We start from the raw sequence: 19,535 nt of genomic DNA, 5'->3' as shown, positions 1-19,535 counted from the left end.
GTTTTTTTCCCAAATAGGACACCCCAAACTGTGTAACTTCAGACACTTCAAAATTTGGATCCATCCATGTCTATAATAAGAAAAAATTCATATATGGAGGCACAACATATTCAGAAACAAGGACAGCTACTTAAGCAAATATCTTTAGCTTGGAGACTTGGGTGACTCACAGAACTGGCAGTGGCACCTTTGAGTTTGATTTCAATGAAATTGATACAAATCTTATAAAATTATTCATTCAGTAGTCAACTAGAAGGTAACATTTAGTGAAAAGAGAGTATTTTATCTTAGTTCAAGTTCAGAAAGGTTTATGCTGACACAATACCTGAATCTCTTTGTTTTTCTGGTAGGCATGCTTAAAAAGAACTGTTTCTCAAGTGAAGGTAAGAATGATGAAAGCTATTAAATGTATTTAGTATGAAGCATTATTATACATTCCATTTTTCTAACATTTTATTATGAATCATAAGTACATTCAAGCTATCTAAATTTTATTCTATAAATGGAATAGTGATATATAATATATAATTTATGTGCCATAATTTATTTTTCTCCACATTTGTCCTTTCATTGCTATGCACAATACTTTATACAAAACTTTATGCAAATAACGTTTTGTAACTAAATATAATAACTTTACAAATAAAGTTATTGTAACTAAATACAGTAACTTTATGCAAAAAAATTTAATGTAGAATAACTTGACAATATAATCAGTTATCAGTATGCACAGAAACAGTTAAAACATTTCAAGAGCAAACATTTCTTTGAAATACAGATACCACAACTGTATTTTTATGAAGAAAAATTAGGAAGAAAGGTGTACATTTTTCTCTGCACCAGAAGTTTAAAAATTGGAGTTTCAAAACATACATAATAGTTATTGACAAATTATTTTATTTTGTTTGTTTTCACTAGCAAGTATAATTGCAAACAGTAGAGAAGCTATTGTATCATACTGTGTTTTTTAAAACTGAGACTTTATTTGTATTTAGAGCATTATTATAAAGTTGATCAGCACACTGAAATTTATTTTCCTAAATAAAAATAGACCACTTCCCTCATCACTTCAAATTCTCTATACCTGAAGACTAAAAAGTGTCTCAGTTACAAAATAAATATTGGAGATAGTGTTTTTTTAAGAGGTAGGGTTGTATATATTACTTTTTTTCTCAAGGTTATGAAAAGGCAAAAGCAATTTTCCATTAGTAACTATATAAATTTTTAGTATTAGAATCTCCTCCAAGAATGGCAAAATAAATATTAATAGCAAAATAAAACTCTTCTTATAATTAGAAGGCTAATTGACATACAAGGGTTGACAAAAGTAGGTTTACAGTTTTGAGTACATTAAGCAGTTTATTCTTTTATTATTTATTAATTATTGCATTATTTATTTGTATTATAACTGTAAACCTACTTTTTGCCCACCCTGTATGTTCAATAATCATTATTGAATGCATAAGTGCAAGAAGATTCAAAGATGAGTTAGAGACACTAGAGTTCATACTTTCAAGTCGCATATAGTACAATCTAGAAAACACACACACTCGCATACATTTTTAAAACACTTACTCTTATATATCCTTCTCTGAGAACATCATCCAAAATGTGCTAAGTTATCTCCATTTCTTCACCTCCTATGCACCCTTAAAACCAGTCAAATCTAGTTTCTGCCTGTACCTCCTATGCACTCTTAAAACCAGTCAAATCTAGTTTCTTGTCATGTCACAATACACTCCATGGTAACAAATCCAATGGATGCTTTTCAGTTCTCCCCTGACTGTATCTCTCAGGAACAAGGCAAGGACTGCCTACTCTCATCACTTTTATTCAACACAGCAATAGGAAGCCTAACTAGAGTAATTAGGCAAGAAGAAAAAGAAAAGGCACCCACATTGGAAGAAAGAAGTAAAACTGTCACTATTTGCAGATGGCATGATATTATACAAAGAAAAATGCTAAAGGCTATATAAAATTGTTTGAATAAACAAATACTGTAAATTTGCAGGATTCAAAATCAAATATGCAGAAATCTGTTGTATTTCTATACACTAATAACAAGAAATTAAAAGAAACAGAAAGAGAAGTTAAGAAAGCAATTCCATTTCCAAATGCATCAAAAAGAATGAAATAAGTAGAAATTAATTTAACCAAGGATGGGGAAAATCTGTACAGTAAAAACCTATAAAACTCTAATGAAAGAAACTGAAGAGCAAATAAATGGAAAAATACTTCATGCTCATGGATTGGAAGAGTTAATATTATTAAAATGTTCATACTATTCAAAGCAATCTAAAGATTCAGTTCAATCCCTATCAAAATTCCAATGACATTTTTCGCAGAAATAGAAAAAACAATCCTAAAATTTGTTTGAAACACATAAGACCCCAAATAGCCAAAGCAATCTTGAGAAAAAAGAACAAAGCTGGAGGCAGCATGTACCCTGACTTCAAACTATATTACAAAGCCACAGTAATTAAAACAGTAGGTATTGGCATAAAAAGACACACAGATCATTGGAACAAAATAGAGCCAGAAATAAACCCACCCATATATGGCTAATTAATTTACAACACAGCAGCCAAGAACATACAATGAGTAAAAAAGATTGTCTCTCTAATAAATGATGTTGAGAAACTGGATATTAACATGCCAAAAAATGAAACTGGACCCCTACCTTACACCATACACAAAATGAATTAAATACTTGAATGTAAGACCTGAAACCATAAAACTCGGGAAAGAAACATAGGTCATAAGCTCCTTGGCATAGGTCTTGGCAATTTTTTTTTTAAAATTTGACACCAAAAGTAAAAGAAACAAAATTAAATAAACAATAGGGACTACATGAAATTAAGAAGCTTCTGCAGATCAAAGGAAATCATCAATACAATGAAAAAAACAATCAGCTGAATGGGTTAAAATATTTGCAAATTATATATCTGATAAAGAATATCCAAAATATATAAAGAACTCATACAACTCAATAACAAACAATGAGGGGAAAGCAGAGGGGGAACATCTGTAATACTCTCAACAATAAAGATAAATTTTTTAAAAAATACACAGATTTGAGAACTAAAAAAAAGAAAAAATTTTGATGAAAAATGGTATATAATTATATAATGTAATCATAATACCCACCCTTCAATGTTGAGTGGGTTTATTTGAGTAAATATAATAAAAATTCATTCTTAAAACTTTAAAATCTTATACTCCTTTATAAAAATGACCAGAGTCCCGGTGCATGGATTCATGCATATTGAAAGGAAATTAATTAGAAGAAATATTTTAATATCGCTATTCGCCCTTTCTCTATAATAGAAGTACCAACCAAATTGCCGATGAACAATAACAGATCGAAACACATGCGTGTGATTGGTGCCAGTGAGAGCTTTATATGTATCGTGCATGCATGAGTCCACTTAGCCTTTTATAGATATAAAATACACAAAAATTAAGTGTAATAAAGACTATGTCATGTTTAGGCCAGTATTAAATAGATATCCTAATAAACATTTAAATTAGTAGGTTCAAAGTAAAAAAACAAAAACCTTGGAAACACATGTGCAGTATCAAAGTTTTAGAAATAGCTTTGGTGAAGATTTTAGTTTTTCTTTTGGCTACAGTGTCATTTTTTTCCTGCTAATTTAAGTTCTAGCAGTTCATTTATTTTATGTACTGCAGATTATGTTGCCAAGGAGAAAAAAATTATTCCAGTGTATTTCCACAGTAAACATGGAAAATCATATACTTAATTCTCTTTCCAGTCAAAATAAGGGGGCTACATCTAACAAATACAGAGCTTAGATCAACTGTATTTCTTCCATGTTAACTTCCCCAAATAACCACACTGAAGTCAAAATTATTATTATATCAAAAGTAATTAATTTTTAAGTGCTTTTAGACACCACAAAAAGAATTCAAATTTACTCACTCTAATGAGCTCATTCAACAATTTGACAAGGATCTGAAATACTGACTAAAAGATAAATAACACTTGATAAAAACAGCAGCAACAATAACAAAATAGCTTGAAAAGGACTAGCAAATTTTCATCTTTATCCTCAAACTCTCTCCCTATGGGACACAGATACTTTAAACATGCTTCCTGGACTCTTTCATGTAATCATTCCACAAGTGTGTGAAACCTAACTTGTCCCCAAAACACTTTAGGAAGAGCTTGTTATCAATGCCACTCCTTCACATTCCCTCCAACCAACAATTACTACTTTATTTACTGGTGTCAACATATACCCAATCTAGCAAATTTAGCCATCAACAACAACTCCTTTTTGGTATTTCACACTTCTAGTTTAATCACAAAGTCAACCGATTTTTACTTAAGATATGTGTTGTTCAATGCTCCCAATTTTTATCTGCCTTGTCTTAACAATCCTAGTATCTATAATCGCCTTTTAAGTGGTTAAACTTCTGGGCTCACTATCCCAGTTCATTCCTCAGATGGATACCAGAATACTATTTATTAAAACCAAATATGTAGTATCTCTTTCTTACCTAAGAATTTCTTTGGTCACGCTACCTAGAACAGTGCTTTTTCAAGTGTGGTCTCTGAATCACCAATATTGGCATCATCTGGAAATTTGCTAGAAAATTCAAGTCCTCTGACTCCACCCCAGATCTAATGAATCTGAAACTCTGGGGGTGGAACCTAACAATCTGTGTTTAACAAGCCCTGCAGGTGAGAATCAGTGGTTTAAGTTGGTCCTGAGCAATGATTTATTGATATTTTTAAATACAGAGTTCATTAAAGGGTTCAGCAAACACTATCATTTATCTTCCTTTTAAATAATTTTAAAATTGTAATACAATTAGCACATATTATATTGTGCTGTATTATGTAATTTTGGATAACATCAAAAGTTTGCCTGCTACCTCAGAGCAAGAAATGGTATAATGTATAAAAAGGTTATGGCTCTGTTCATGTTTCATGTTTGTTTGTTTGTTTAACTCAAGTCAGCAAGTATAAGCTCAAATAAAATTTTACAAACACATTATTAAAGGCACATCTTTTTTTTTTTTTGCACTGGCTTTATTGTGCTTCACAGATGTTATGTATTTTTTTCCAAACTGAAGGCAAGACCCTTCACCAGCAAATGTTTACCACTCACTTTACTGCAATACTTACTTTACTGTAGTGGTCTGAAACCAAACCTGCAATTATCTTTGAGGTGTACACCTGTACCTGCAAGCAGAGTTCAATTCATTTAATGCAAGATTCAGGTGCATGTATTTGGCCTTTCAGCCCAAATCAAATAGAAGAGCTTTCTATGAATTTTGTGTACTTCTCAAATTATTCTAATTATATTTGTGATGAAGTTATTCTAAGTTTGGGAAAGAGTTTTACTTTTTCCAGTAAAAGCAATTTACCTATAAAACTTACCTAGTTACAATAAGAAATGTTAAAGAAACATTAACATGCATGAAGTGAGACTGATTTGGCCCAAGATGTCTCAAAGTCTTACTATTAATTAGCACCACTTGATTTTTCAGCTAATATTGACTACACTGACAACTATGTTCAAAATGAAATAAATATGCTGGAAGCTCTCACAAAAGCTAAAATACAATGCTAAATTTCATTCATAGTCATATATCAGTAAAATTTACACTGTACTGATAAAAAGTGATAACTTTTCATTAGATTTCTTATTTTGTTTTTTATTTTCTTTATTGATTAAGGTATTACATATGTGTTCATACAAGGTTTTACAAATATGGTCTCTGACAAGTTTCATGGTTTAAAAAAAAAGTGTGCCTGACATTGCAATAAATATATTAAATTAATAAAACTGTTATCCAAAAACTGAAATAAAACCCTGGTACATGTCTGAAATGCTGAGAATACAAAATTACTCATCACCTATACTTGATTAATTCAAATGCTGACATAATGTTTCCAATTTAACTGAATGAGAATATGAATGTGGCAGATCTCTCCATTACATGTGTAGAAGTTTCTCAAATAGGTAAATGCAAAATGCAAGAATGGTAAAATGACAAACAATGGAGAAGAAATAGAGAGTTAGAAACATCGATCAGCTGCCTCCTGCACACCTCCCACTGGGGATGTGACCGCAACCAAGGTACATGCCCTTGACCGGAATTGAACCTGGGACCTTTCAGTCCGCAGGCCGACACTCTATCCACTGAGCCAAACCGGTTAGGGTGGAGAAGAAATTTTTAATGTCTAAATCAGTTTTTAACATACCATCAACTAAACTGTTAGAAGTGTTGAGACGACTATATTAAGGGAAGTCAATAAAATTTTAAAATCTGAGGCGGGGGGGGGGGGGGGGGGGGTGGTAGTTCCTGTAAAAGCTATTGCCAGCTTTCATGAAGTAATAATTGTTCACTACTAAGGACTGAATATTAAGGTGTTTAAAAGTAGTTTTAGATAATCACATGCAGACTATTGCTTAAATTAAAGATTTTTAAACTAATTATAATGTTATGAATATAAAATTTCCAAATTCATTTTTTATACCAAACTTAGGTGGGCATGTATCCTGAAGCAGGATATAAATACTTCAAAAGAAACAAAAAATACTTTATTTATTAAATCAAAAAACCTTTCAAATAAAAATAAGGGGCAAACTAATTTGATAATCCAGATGTTTAATATGCTGAAGAAACTCAATTTGACAATATAGTTACAATGTTACCAAACTTATGAATATAGGTATATTGATTCTTACAATTTTAAGGTTCACTATGAAAGTAAAATAAATTCCACTGCCTGAAATTTAACAGATCAGCAAAAAGTTATGTGTTTTTTCTTAATGTTATCAACAAATATCTCAGAATATCACAAAATATATTATTTTCTCAAAAAAAAAAAAAAACAAAACTCACAACAATGAAACTCACTGATGACTCCATCCTATTACCTCCCTCCAAAAGGAACACTTACTCTTTGACTCTACTATGAAAATACATCTCCTCTACTATGAGTGTCAACCTATGAACCAGAGGTCAAGGGTTCGATTTCCCATCAGGGCACATGCCCAGGGTTGCAGGCTCAATTCCCTGTAGGAGGTGTGCAGGAGGCAGCTGATCAATGATTCTCTCTCATCATTGATGTTTCTATGTCTCTCCCTCTCCCTTCCTCTCTGAAACTAATAAAAATATATTGAAAAATATCTTACTGTTTCTCTTTAAATCTGTATCAGTTTATTTGAAGAGTATTGTGAGAATGTAAAATGAGTTTTAAAACATTACCATTTGCTACTACTTATCTGTATGAACCAGAATTTCCTAGGAACAATTCAGTAAAAATAAAATCCTATATAATAAAAGGCTAATCTGCAAATTGACTGAACAGCTGTACGACTGGTTGCCATAACGCACACTGACCACCAGGGGGCAGGCACTCAACGCAGGAACTGCCCCCTGGTGGTCAGTGTGCCTCAGCCAGAAGCAGGCCTAATCTGGCAGGCGGACATCCCCCAAGGGGTCCCGGACTGCGAAAGGGCACAGGCTGGGCTGAGGAACCCTCCACCCCCAGCCAAGTAAACGAATATTGTGCACTGGGCCTCTAGTACAAAAATAAAGCAGGTGTTGAGGCTGATATAAAATAGCAACTTTCAAGTATAACTGCAATTTTAATTTCTCATTATTCCTGATTGACTTTATCTGAAGAATGCTAGGAGTTTGAAATTACAGGATAAAAGTATACTAATAAAATGTTATTTTTACTTCTGCAAAATGTGTGTTGTTGTTTTTTTAAAAGACTCTCTACAAATTAGAAAGTCTGAAATCTATTAATGAGATTTCAGACTAGATAAATCCAAACTCATGCCATAATCTGGCTAGTCCTAATTACCTTTCAGTTTATTTTCTCATAAGGACCACTTCTTTCCTTAAGCAATACTATATGCCATGATTCCTGGAATATACATGATTTTATGTCTTTATATATGCTCTATACCAGAAATGGCCTTCTCCCACTTCTGGCAAATTTTATTTTTCATTTTTATTTTATTTTTTCCAACACCATTTATCCCCTCTATGGCCTCTTCCATCTCCACCTCCACCACCACCACACTGTTGTCCATGTCCATGAGTTCCCTTATTTTTCCTTTTTTGCTCAATCCCATCACCCCTCCCAACAACTTCTCCCCCCACCAGAACTGTCTGTCTGCTTTCTATCTATGAGTCTGTCTCTATTTTCTTTGGTAGTTCAGTTAATAACCAGAAAAAAATGTTCCTTTCCACTGTGAAACTCAAGACAGACTTAACCACTTTCTCTTCTATACACTATTATAGTACTTATCACTACCTATTATTACAGTTATTTAAATATATTGTCTTCTTAAATGCTAACAAATCCTTTGAATGCAGGATCCAAGTTATATTCATTCTTGTACCCCTTTCCCCCTCAAGTTCTTAATACCTTAAGGTTGGAATACATGTACAAAAAATGGAAAAAATACAAGGTAAGTAATATAACAAAAGGATATAAAGTGAGAATAGTAATAGAGTAAGTTTAGTTCCTAAAAATTAATCATGGAATAAGAATAGAATGGTACTGTCTTTAGCCAATGTACTCAAATTATGGTCTGCAACCTATTTGCCAGTCTGCGATGTGATAAATATAAAAGTTGTGATTAAGCATTTAGAGACTTTCTTAGGAATTTGACAGGAACTTTTATATCGATTGAATCTTTTTGGATCTTTTAAATTTCATTTCTCTAATAATTCATTTTAATTATATTTTTATAAGTAATCAGTCAATGATAGATTAAAAACCGAAAAAACGCAGACTGAGAAGTATTACAGTAGAGATAAAAGATAGAAAGATAAGATCTTGTTTGACTCTTTCAATGAGTATTTGGTTTAGAAGGAAAAATATATATATAAATTTCTGTAATATGCATCAAAACTATCCATATTTCTGAAAGTTTACATCATAATTTTTCAACTTTAAAACATAGCTATTACTAGAATTATAATTATACCTGAAAATACTAATGCATAACTAATATTTACTTCTAAAGTTATTCATATGAAGACTATTTCGAGTTATAATTAGGACTTGTTTCTCTTACTGCCTATCAGACACAATGGCACAGATGGCTACCCATCTTTAACTGACTCCATCTTTAAAAGAGCTATCCTATTGCCTGGTAAAGCTTTTTAGCTTTCTTCAGCTCTCTGCCCAATCTGCATAATCTCAAAATCCTGGTAACATATAAAAGCAAAATAATTGTACTTTTTTTCTTCAGAAACTCTTATTTCAATATATTTATTCCTATCAAGAGAGATTAATTTATTTTCTCAATCCTCGACATTAGGAGTTGGCAATTTTTTTCTGTAAAGAAGCAAATAAGTATTTTGAGGTTTGTGGGCTATGTGGTCTGCTGTCACAGCTACTCAACTCTGCTGCTGTAGCAAGAAAACAGCCATAGACAATATGTAAACAAATGGGTATGGCTGTGTTCCAATGAAATTTTACTTACAGAAACTGGCAACAGGTTTTCAGATTTGGCCCAAGGACTATTAACTTGTTGATTCTGTTCTGCATCATTATTTATAATACAAATGTACAATCATTAAAAAACTATCACACAGTAGGTGCTCAAAAATTATCATTGTTGTTTGCATTTATCATCAGCTTTTTAAATGGAAAGACTTTGAGACTTTCGTCAATATTCGGGCTTACAGAAGATAAGACACTATATAAGACACTAAGAAAATCTAAGTAAGTATATTGAAAAAAAATTTGTGCCTTTTCTTTAATACCATATGTCTAGGAAAGCTATAAGCCTTTCATACTATTATTAGATAGCAGCATTCCCTCTGGCCATAAAAAAAGAGATCTAGAGATTTTTTTACATTAATTGCCACACCACTGCAACAAGTAATATATGTGCAATAATCCCCACAGAGCAGCACTTTTAAAGTGAACCACAAACTTGGCCCAAATAGTCATAACATCACAGATAAAACTAACCACAATTCAGAGTAGGATGCTTTTTGCCTAACTATATCTATTGGGCAACTTCAAAATGCAGAGCTCTTGTTTCTATTTTTAACAAACCTGGAATGTAGATTTATTTCATCTTTGGGGTTCCCCAGCATATGCTCACTCCTTTCCTTCAAGAGGTGAGGCACTCTAGAACTCAAGTCAAATCCTAACCTTCCTTTTTACACCTAAGTTCTGGAACTTACTAGTGGAATGTATAGTTCTGTGAACAATTCTCTTCCTCATTCTACAACTCTTTCCCTCAGAACACAACAGAAATTGCTAAATGTTTAATAGGTTTCCAAGGGAGTCTTACAGTTAGATTCAAAATGTCTTAACGTAAACATTATTGCTAAATCCCTCTGAAAACTCTCCTGACTCTAAAACTACCTTTACAGAGATTACTAAAAAATTTCTAGTTCACACTCTTCTATAAAATATCAAGTGGTTGGTTTTTGTCTAGTAATGATTCTCAAAAATCTTATCATTGGACTATGAGTAACTGCCTTTGAAGAACAGGAATTGAGTGAAAGAAGCCTAAAAAGAATGTAAGTGGGTTCTCTGACGGGCATTCACATTGAAACAATAATGAGAAGGCAGTATGTACTGTTGTTCTGCAAATATGATTTCTGTGAGAGAGGGAAGTGCTCCTGGAAAAGGGCTTAGGACACATCTGCATGTTCACTGAGGCCTAAAATTTGAGATGAAAAAAACTGTCATCATGGGGTCTTAAGACTATTTTCTTTCTCCTTGTTTTCTTTCCAGTCAGTGACTCTTCTGATTTCCCAGACTTAAAATTCTAAAGTGACTCCTGATAAGTTTCCATTTGCTTGAAAATTCAATCACAAAGTCTTAGTAATTATTTTGTTATTTCTTTTATACCATTGCCACTCACTGTCATTACATATAGAGAACATGCTATGCTGCCTACCTGTTTTTTGTCAAGATTCTTCAACACTTCTGTACATTTTTGCTAGAAATCTTCCCCAAATACTAACCTTACTTTCCAATGTTTGAATAAAATATAGCCTGATAAATAAGACAATTTAACTAATGCCTAGTAATAATAAAATATTTTAAATAGTTACAGAATGAGGGAAATGGTTTAGAGTAGTAAACTGAATTTAAGTAATTTGTAAACAATAAAAAGAGGGGAAAATATCAGCAGCAAAAAACAAGTGACTTGGAGGTTTTCTAGATAGTGTTCTATGGAGAGAATTTCTGACTGGCTTACCTATGCAACAAAGGAAGTTGCCAGTGTTACTACTCATGGCACATCAGTCACTCTACCACTGGAGGGAGTCTGGTCACATATCCTTTGATGTGACTTTTACTCTAATAATTTCCTGTTCTTCACTGGGAATGAATTAGAAACCCTACTAGGAATATGAATTGGTTTAACATAATCTGATGGTCTTAGAGCTTTTTTCAAGTTTGTTTCTTTTCGTTTTTATTTTATTTTTGTTTTGTTTCATAGTCACTAATAAAAATTTACAGTATCTCTACAGTCATATCTGGGTCAAAGAAATGAATACAGAGATCACATATGGTAGTACAGAGCTATCTTTAGAAAAAAATCTTAAGGAAAAAAATTGTTAAGTCAAGAACAGAGAACGGTTCGGATGCAAACACCTACCCAAAGCAGGTATCAAAGTCACAAGGCACATGAAACGCAGCAAACAGTAGATGTGAAGCAGAAGCTGAAAAGAGCTTGCAAGGTTAAGGCTGACAAGGATATGTCTGATGGGATAGGAAAATGTAAGCAAAGAATAGAATATTGTAACTGTCCTTTTAAAATTCAGATTTACAGTTTCCATTTATTACTCATGAAGTTAAATTGACATAAGAAGTATTTACCAAGTAAATAAAACACAACTGAAATGAAAAAAAAAAAAGATCAAAACATTGGCAAAAAATAAAATTAAAAGCAGTTCACCTCAGGAATGTATGCAGAGAATAATATTCCATTTATAATAATAATTATTCTTTATTTTGTGTCAAAACTTGAGAAAAGATACATAATAATTCATTTAATTATTTTAACAATCCTACAGGATCAACATTATTATATCCATTTAAAATGAGAAAGCTTGAGGCTAAACAAAAGTTAAATAATTTGCTTAAGATAACAAACATATCTATAAAAAGGTCAATATTCTGTAGAGGTCTTTCTGATTCTAAGATGGTATCACTATGCTATATGCATGCCAGTGAGACGTCACATTCCTGCACTATTAAAGATAACAGTTATGGCAACTCCTCCTAGATGTGTGCTTCAGAAAATGTCACTAAGGATTACCTAATACAGCAGAGATAAACTAAACATGCTACTAAGCATTTCATGTTACCTTATGTTTCCAAAGATAAAATTGTTTAGTTCACATGTCAATAAGCATAAAGAAGGAACTCCCAGCTAATTTATAACTTGGATAGGATAATGTACAAATTTAAAGAAATTTATCTTTTTTTAACTATATAAAAAGGAGGAAACCTTTCTTTTCCTCCACAAAACTATTGTTAGAGACAAAGACAGGGAAATCTGTCAGTGTTTGTATGTGCAATTTCTTTAAAGCATGTCCCCCTGCTGACTACTAGCATCATAAACTCCATAAACCATATCTAGAGAGTCATAAAATGCCTAGATCATGGAAATAATGCTATTAAAGCTAGGAAAACTTGGGGATGGATTTAAATGCTATACAACAAATTATTTTTGTATTTTCTCCCTTACTATTATACTTATGACACATCAGTCACACAAGAGTACAGGGAGCTGGGATGCATGTAAAGCAACATATGGATAAATCATTCCTTTCAGCAAGAAAAGAAAGCTTCTATATACATATGCATGATAAAAACAATGAAAAGTACAAGTAATGTAGAATTCTGTGTGTGAGTAGGGGCTATTTTATCTTATCATCTGTAAATTAGAGTCTGAAGTATCTATATGAAGAAACAAACTGGAGATGGTTTCTCATATTATTGATGCTTGCATATGAGAAGTTAATGCTTTTTTTCCCCTTCAGTTTTTTTGAAAGCCACAATTAAAGTACATTACATATGCAACTTGAGGATACTTCAACACAGCAAAAAGGAGGAACAGAAATACTCTTGTACTTAGAATAGAGATTATGCAAACTACTATATCTACAGCACATCTACCTAGCTTTCCCAATAGAAGTCTATCAGGAATCATCATTTTGAACTACAAGTAACATCCAGGCAGGGACCATGAACTAGGAACCAAAGATCACATGCCTAGGATAAAAGCACAATGAGATAATATGTGAGTGTATAAGAACCCTCTAACTTCATTAAAAAAATTATATGACTATTTCACAGACTATTAAATACTTTGAGAAACTATGAAATAATGAAACATCGTGAATTGTAACTAATAATGCACACGTTAATTTATAAGAAAACAGGCAAGTGACAGACAAAAAATATAAAAGAGAGCCAAGGAAAAATAAGACATACAGTATGCTTACCAGCAACTATAGCTCTTAGTTGATGTAATATGCAAAACATCATAAAATTAAAACATCTACAAGTGGAGAGGGTAAAAGGAAACGTATATTTAATAATAATATGTTCTCCTTTTCTGTTTTATTCCACTTCCAAGAAATTCATGTTGCTCCCATTTTTCCTATTGTCAGGTCAATAGAGTGAAACAGTGAGAAAAGTAAAGAGCAAATAAGACAAATGTGTTTCTATGATCATAAAATTATGACAATACAGCACTTACTATGTACTAAGCACATAAATGTTTTGCCACATCCTAATCTTTCTATGTTAAATATTTACAGAAGTAAAATGATGAGACCTGAGAAGAAGTGAAAGGTTGGAAGTGAAGGAAGCAAACGGCATCTATCTAGCTGAAAATTTCTCAATATAAAATTATGATAAATAAGGTCTGGTTGACAAATTTAATGCAACATTTTAAAATTGTTCTATAAAACAACTATAGTATCTCTTTTAAATTATTCTTATGAAGTCAACTTAACATTTTTGGAATTGACATGTATAGTCACAAAATAAAAAAGTAAACATTTAAACAACATCTCTGAGCAACCTATTTCCTAATTTTACACATCTTTTAATAGAGGCGTAGGTAGATTTGTAGGTATAAGCTATTTTATAAAATGAAACCCTATTTAATTTATATTTAATCAACTAAAAGTCTGTAAATAAGTAGTAATTTTCAGAGATATTGCCTAGTGCCAGCACCCCACCTCAAAATTAAATGTTACATAACTTACTCATTTTTCAGAATCAATATTGTGAACTGATACAACTAAAAAATACCACCAAAATATAATAGCTACCATTCTAAAAGAGACCACAATATATGCAGCATTATTTTTGCACTCTACACTATTAACTTTGTTAAGTTCATAAAAAAGTAAAAAAACATTATTTTCCCTATTATCTCTAAAACATATGGTAAAGGCAATATTAAGTATTAAGATTACTGGGTTCTGAGGAGCAACCATGAATTGCCTATTTCCAATTACTACAGTAATGAGTTTTTGGTATATCATTGAAGTAAATGAAAATGAAATAAAATACTTACAATGGTAACATTACAAAAAGTCATTTCACAGAAGCATAAACTATAACCCACATGACTTCCTATGTGGTATATTAAAAATAATCTTTATAGTCTAATAATGCAAGCTTATATACGAAATACCAAAATAATGACTTTTAGATGCCATAAGTATGTGCACCCATTATGGTGACCAAAATAGTCTAAGGATAAAGGAAATACTATAAGCAGCGTTTGCGAGAGTATTTATTTGTCCATACTACACCTATTTCAGAAATTATTTAAAGTGACTCTGGCTTCAAAGAACAATTATTCTGTGTCCTAAACTTATTAATAAACAGAAATTCAATGTTCAGTTGACCTAAACTGTACTGTATAGCAACACCTAACCAAGTTACTACCATGCCCATGACTTCGGAAACAAGACCTATGGCCTCTATTTGGATTACATACTGATAAATTTTACAACCTTACTGTGAGCACATCAGTATCTCTACATAACCTGAGCTTAAAACATGTTTAAATCACCAGTTAAACATTATAAAGAGTTAAACATTAATTTAATTTACAGCCAAAAGTGTCCAGGGTCATCTTGACAATATAAATTGTTTTTTTCTTTATCACAATTGTTTTTCCTTTCTCACATATATTTGGCCAGTGGTTACTAATCCGATGACTTCTTTACAAATGAAGTTTTATTCCGCATTACTGAAATAGCACTGACTCTGCAACTACTCCAACTAACACAGAAGCGCTAGAACTACCCACACTGTACATGGTACTAGCTTCTCTGTAACGCTCAGACCTGTCTGCGTTCAATCAATTTCCTTCTTTGGGAGCCGGTCAACTTTAACAATAAATAGAAGGCACCGTATAATATCAAGGCACCTATTCTGAATCACAGCAGATATGCGAGTCCACTTCCTTTACAGATTGTTTTTTCCCGTCTTAACTTTTTATTTTTATATTAAATTTTTGGGGTGACACTGGTTAATAAGATTCTGACACCTGGGCAGATTTTTCACGTTTCTGAATGACAGCCCCAAAAGCTTGTGGCTGTCCTTGGTGCTGAAACTCACTCTTTTTCTGCCTTTTCACTGGAAACAAAACAAACAAACAAACAAACAACAACAAAACCCCACAAAAAACCCTGTGGTCCCAATCCCATTCGGAGAGGATAAAAATAACTCTACATTGTGTGTGCTGGGGATAGGGGCGAGACGGGGGATGATGGCCGAAGATGGGAGGTTTTAAAAAGGAACTGTTAAGTTTCTGGCCAGAAAATGCCAACTAGTGGGGTGGGGGTGGGGAGGGGTTGCTGCAAACATCTCGACTCTAGAGGGCATTTCCCTTTCGGTGCCAGGAGACCCAGGGAATCGGGACTGCGGCAAAGACCAGAGTCGCGGTTCGACCCGGGCGGGAGCGGCGCGCTCCCCGGGCAGCTCCTCGCTGGGGCCGTTGGGCGAGGACAGCGAGGGGCGCCGCGGCCGGGGACGCCGCCGCCGCCTTCCCGTGCCAAACGCGCCAGCCCCGGTGTCCTTTTGTTTCTGGGGTCTGATGGGAGGGCGGCGGGGCTGAGGGGAACCCCCACCTGCATTTATTTGCACCGAGGGGACAACAAAAGACCTTGCCGCCCGAGTGGGCAGGGTCCGCGGAGCCCGACTGGCCGCGGCGCCCGGGCGCGCGCGGGCTCGGCCCCTCTCCCTCCGGTCCCGGCCGCTCTTACCGTCCCGGTCGCACAGCTGAATGGCCTCCAGGCTGAGGTTTTTGATCACCTCCTCACAGGGGCTGGTGGGGCTGTTGAGGGCATGATCCAGGCGCGGCACCTCCATTTTCCTAAGCCCCTTCTCAAGCCACCTGCCTCGCAGCCAGGCTCTCTCCGCGGACCGGGTGGGAGCGAAGGGCGGGAAAGGGAAGGGGAGTGGCGGAGGAAGGAGGAGAGGACCGCGACGCGGCGCGGAGGGGTTGAGGCTCGAGCCGCGGGGCTAGGGAGCCGCGGCCGAGACGGCGGCTGTGGCAGAAGCTCCGCGGGGAGTGTGCGCCTCCGGGAGACCGAGAGGGACCTGGCGCGAGGGCGGGAGGCGCGCGCTCCTGGCGGGGAGGGGACGCGGAGTGCCCGGAACGTGAGGGAGGAGGCGCGGCGCGGCGCGGCGCGCGCACGCTCGCGAGAGGACGCGCCCACCTGCCGGCGCGAGGCGCCCGGACTCCCGCGCGCACGCGCCCCCGGCTGCCCTCGCGCCACGGGCCCCGTAACCCCGCGGGTGAGGCGGCGGACGGCAGAGCGCGCGGGAACGGCGGGCGGCCGGGGTGCCGCGTGCGCGCTCACCTGTCACTGGCTCCTGGCGAGGGCGACCTGGCGTCCTTTCCCTCCTCGCAGTGTCAGCTGGAGCCCAGGTTGGCACTGCGGCGTTTCTGCGCGGGGAGGTGAGGGTGAGCAGGTTGGTGGTCAGGGGCTGGAAAAATAAGGCGAGTGCAGAAGACCTTTCGTATTGGGCGCTTTGGAACCAGCGGGCTGCCTTCGCCTGCTCAAGGTCCCCGGCTGCTCGCTTCCCAGACCTTGCTTGTTCAGCGGGCCCTTCTGGTCAGCTTCGTCCGTGTGGGGAATGAGTGGGTTATTTGCGGGGTGGCACGGTTCAGGGGCAGAACCAGTCCCCCTCCCCGCCTCCCTCCCTTCTCTGCAATAGGAAATGTGCTTCTGCAAGGTACCCTGAACTCGTCTGCCCATTGTTTTCAGCGACAGTTAAGAGTGTGCAGTGCACTTAGTGAAGGTACAAATGCTTTAAACATTCAATACTTGCAGGTCACAGCGTGTTGACCTCTGTTACCATTTGCTTCTTTGGAGTAGTGTTTCGTTGTGCTGCCGTCTCAGGATCCAAAAATAGTGACCTCCCTCCCCTTTGTGGTGTGTATTTGTGTTTGAAATTAAGGGTCCTTTTTATTGATTTTCCAATTTCAAAAATGTTTAACCCATAAAGTAACAATTTACATGTAGATTGCTATGTGCTATCTTTTCTAACCACATCCATTTAGTCATAACATAATTAAATACACTGAGTGGCCAGATTATTATGACCACCCGACTTTTGCAGGCAAATTAGTTATAATTTCGCGCTGAAGTTGCTAGAGGGCCAGACCATTATAAATGTCTAAATAGCACAACATACCTAAGTATCATTGCTGATCAAGTTCATCCTATCATGTTTATGGCGTACCCCAATGGAGATGGCTTCTTCCAACAAGACAATGCGCCATGCCACAGTGCTCGTATTGTGCAGGAGTGGTTTCAAGAACATGAGGGAGACTTTACCTTGCTTAGGTGGCCCCCACAATCACCAGATCTCAACCCAATTGAGCATTTGTGGGACGAAGTTAAAAGAGCCATCAGGCAGCTGGTTCCACAACCATCAAATCTCACAGAACTGGACAGTGCTATTCATCAGGCATGCTGTCAGATTCCTCACATCACCTTTCAACATCTCGTGGAGTCAATGCCAAGAAGAATCGCCGTAGTATTGAAGGCAAAAGGTGGCCCAAATGAAGTACTGATGGGGTGGTCATAATAATCTGGTCACTCAGTGTATAGTTAATTGAAGCTGGTAAAACAGAAGGACCAGCTTAAGGTAATAAGCCCGAGAGAAAACTTGCCACAACTGCAAGTTGTTAAAAAGTCTGTGGAAGGTCATTGTGTTCTTAAAGAGGAGTGTCCTCGTTGTGAACTTAGGTTTGAGTGAAGATGGATCTCCTCTGTGTAGTTTTGTAAGGTGGGGGTGTCCACTAGGAAAGGGTAAATTTCACATGATTAGATTCTTGGGCCAGAATATTTTTGTAATGGGAACGGGGGTGATGTTTTGAGAGACATTAATGTGACTTTCTGGGCACAAGACCTATTCAATCCAAGGCACCTTTTTGCTGAGGATTTAGATTATATAAGAAATAGAAAAGAAAGAGCTAATGTAGGATTTTTTTAGCAAGTTGTTAGACTTCAAACTGAGACATTGTCAAGAGACTTGTGAATGCCAAATGATAGTTAATATATATGAAAATGTTGTATGAACTGTAAAGCACCTCACAAAGTTAGGGTATTGTTATTATAGGACACTAAGAATGCCATTAAGAAAGCCTAACTGGTCAATTTTACACTAGAAATTTCTGGAAATATTTTAATACCTATATAACTAATTAAAAAGAACTTCCATATTTAGAATATCTTCATAGTTTAGTGTAGTGATTTTCAACCTTTTTACCTCATAGCACACATAAACTGATGACTAAAGTTCTACAGCACACCAAAATAGATATTATATATTTTTTTTGCTTATCTGACAAAAAAAAGGTATAATTTTGATTCATTCACACCAGATGATATTGTTGTGTTGGTTGTTGTCACTGTTTTTTGTTTTTGGGGTTGGTTGTTTTTTTTGACAGTCTAAGGGAAAAGAAGTTGTAAATTGTTGGTTTAGTGTGTAGGGGCCCTTTAAAATTACATCAGATTATGTTTGCTTTTGATTTTATCTCAGTAGTAAATTTTTGCCATGCTCATAAGCAAATACTCAATATTGAATTTCTCCACAATATTTGATTCCTACATTCCTAATTCTTTATTGTCACATGATGGGAGATGGTGGAGACCTAGGATGACTTGATCCACAAGTTCATGCTGTCAAAATTCAGCTTGCTTGTTAGTTGAATGGCTATTGCAGACTTGTCTCTTTGAAAACCCCTGATCCACACTCAATTTCAAAAGATGATCTCACCTCTCTTTCCTGGGGAAAAAAGTGAAGACAAAGTGTTATTTCTAATTTGTTGTTGTTTTTAGCTCAGTGGGTCCTGTAAAACTTGCTACATTTCCTTCCCTCATATGTTCTCTCCATTCAGTGTACTGCAGAATAGAATTAGCTTCCTATTTTTACCCCCTCCAGCTGCATCAGTCTTCTTTTTCCTTTTCTGTCTTTAAAGATTGCCGAATCTCCTTAATTTTAAAAATTATCCTAC

The 19,535-nt window shown here is 35.8% G+C and overlaps 1 protein-coding gene across 1 annotated transcript in view; it reads right to left on the bottom strand.

Moving 5' to 3' along the window:
* Nucleotides 1-16,598, bottom strand: part of PHYHIPL (phytanoyl-CoA 2-hydroxylase interacting protein like) — a 36,717-nt gene extending 20,119 nt beyond the window's left edge. Inside the window, exon 1 of the mRNA XM_070432801.1 lies at nucleotides 16,270-16,598. Within this exon, the coding sequence (XP_070288902.1) occupies nucleotides 16,270-16,375 (106 nt within the window). The 5' untranslated portion in view covers nucleotides 16,376-16,598. The remainder of the gene's footprint in view (nucleotides 1-16,269) is intronic.
* Between the last annotated feature and the right edge of the window lie 2,937 nt (nucleotides 16,599-19,535).

This window comes from Myotis yumanensis, unplaced genomic scaffold, assembly GCF_028538775.1.
Source record: "Myotis yumanensis isolate MYYU_CA2020_CCGP unplaced genomic scaffold, mMyoYum1.0.hap1 SCAF_13, whole genome shotgun sequence".
NCBI classification, from domain to species: domain Eukaryota; kingdom Metazoa; phylum Chordata; class Mammalia; order Chiroptera; family Vespertilionidae; genus Myotis; species Myotis yumanensis.
Note: the sequence above shows the minus strand (reverse complement) of the source record. Positions and strands in the feature narration are given on the sequence as shown.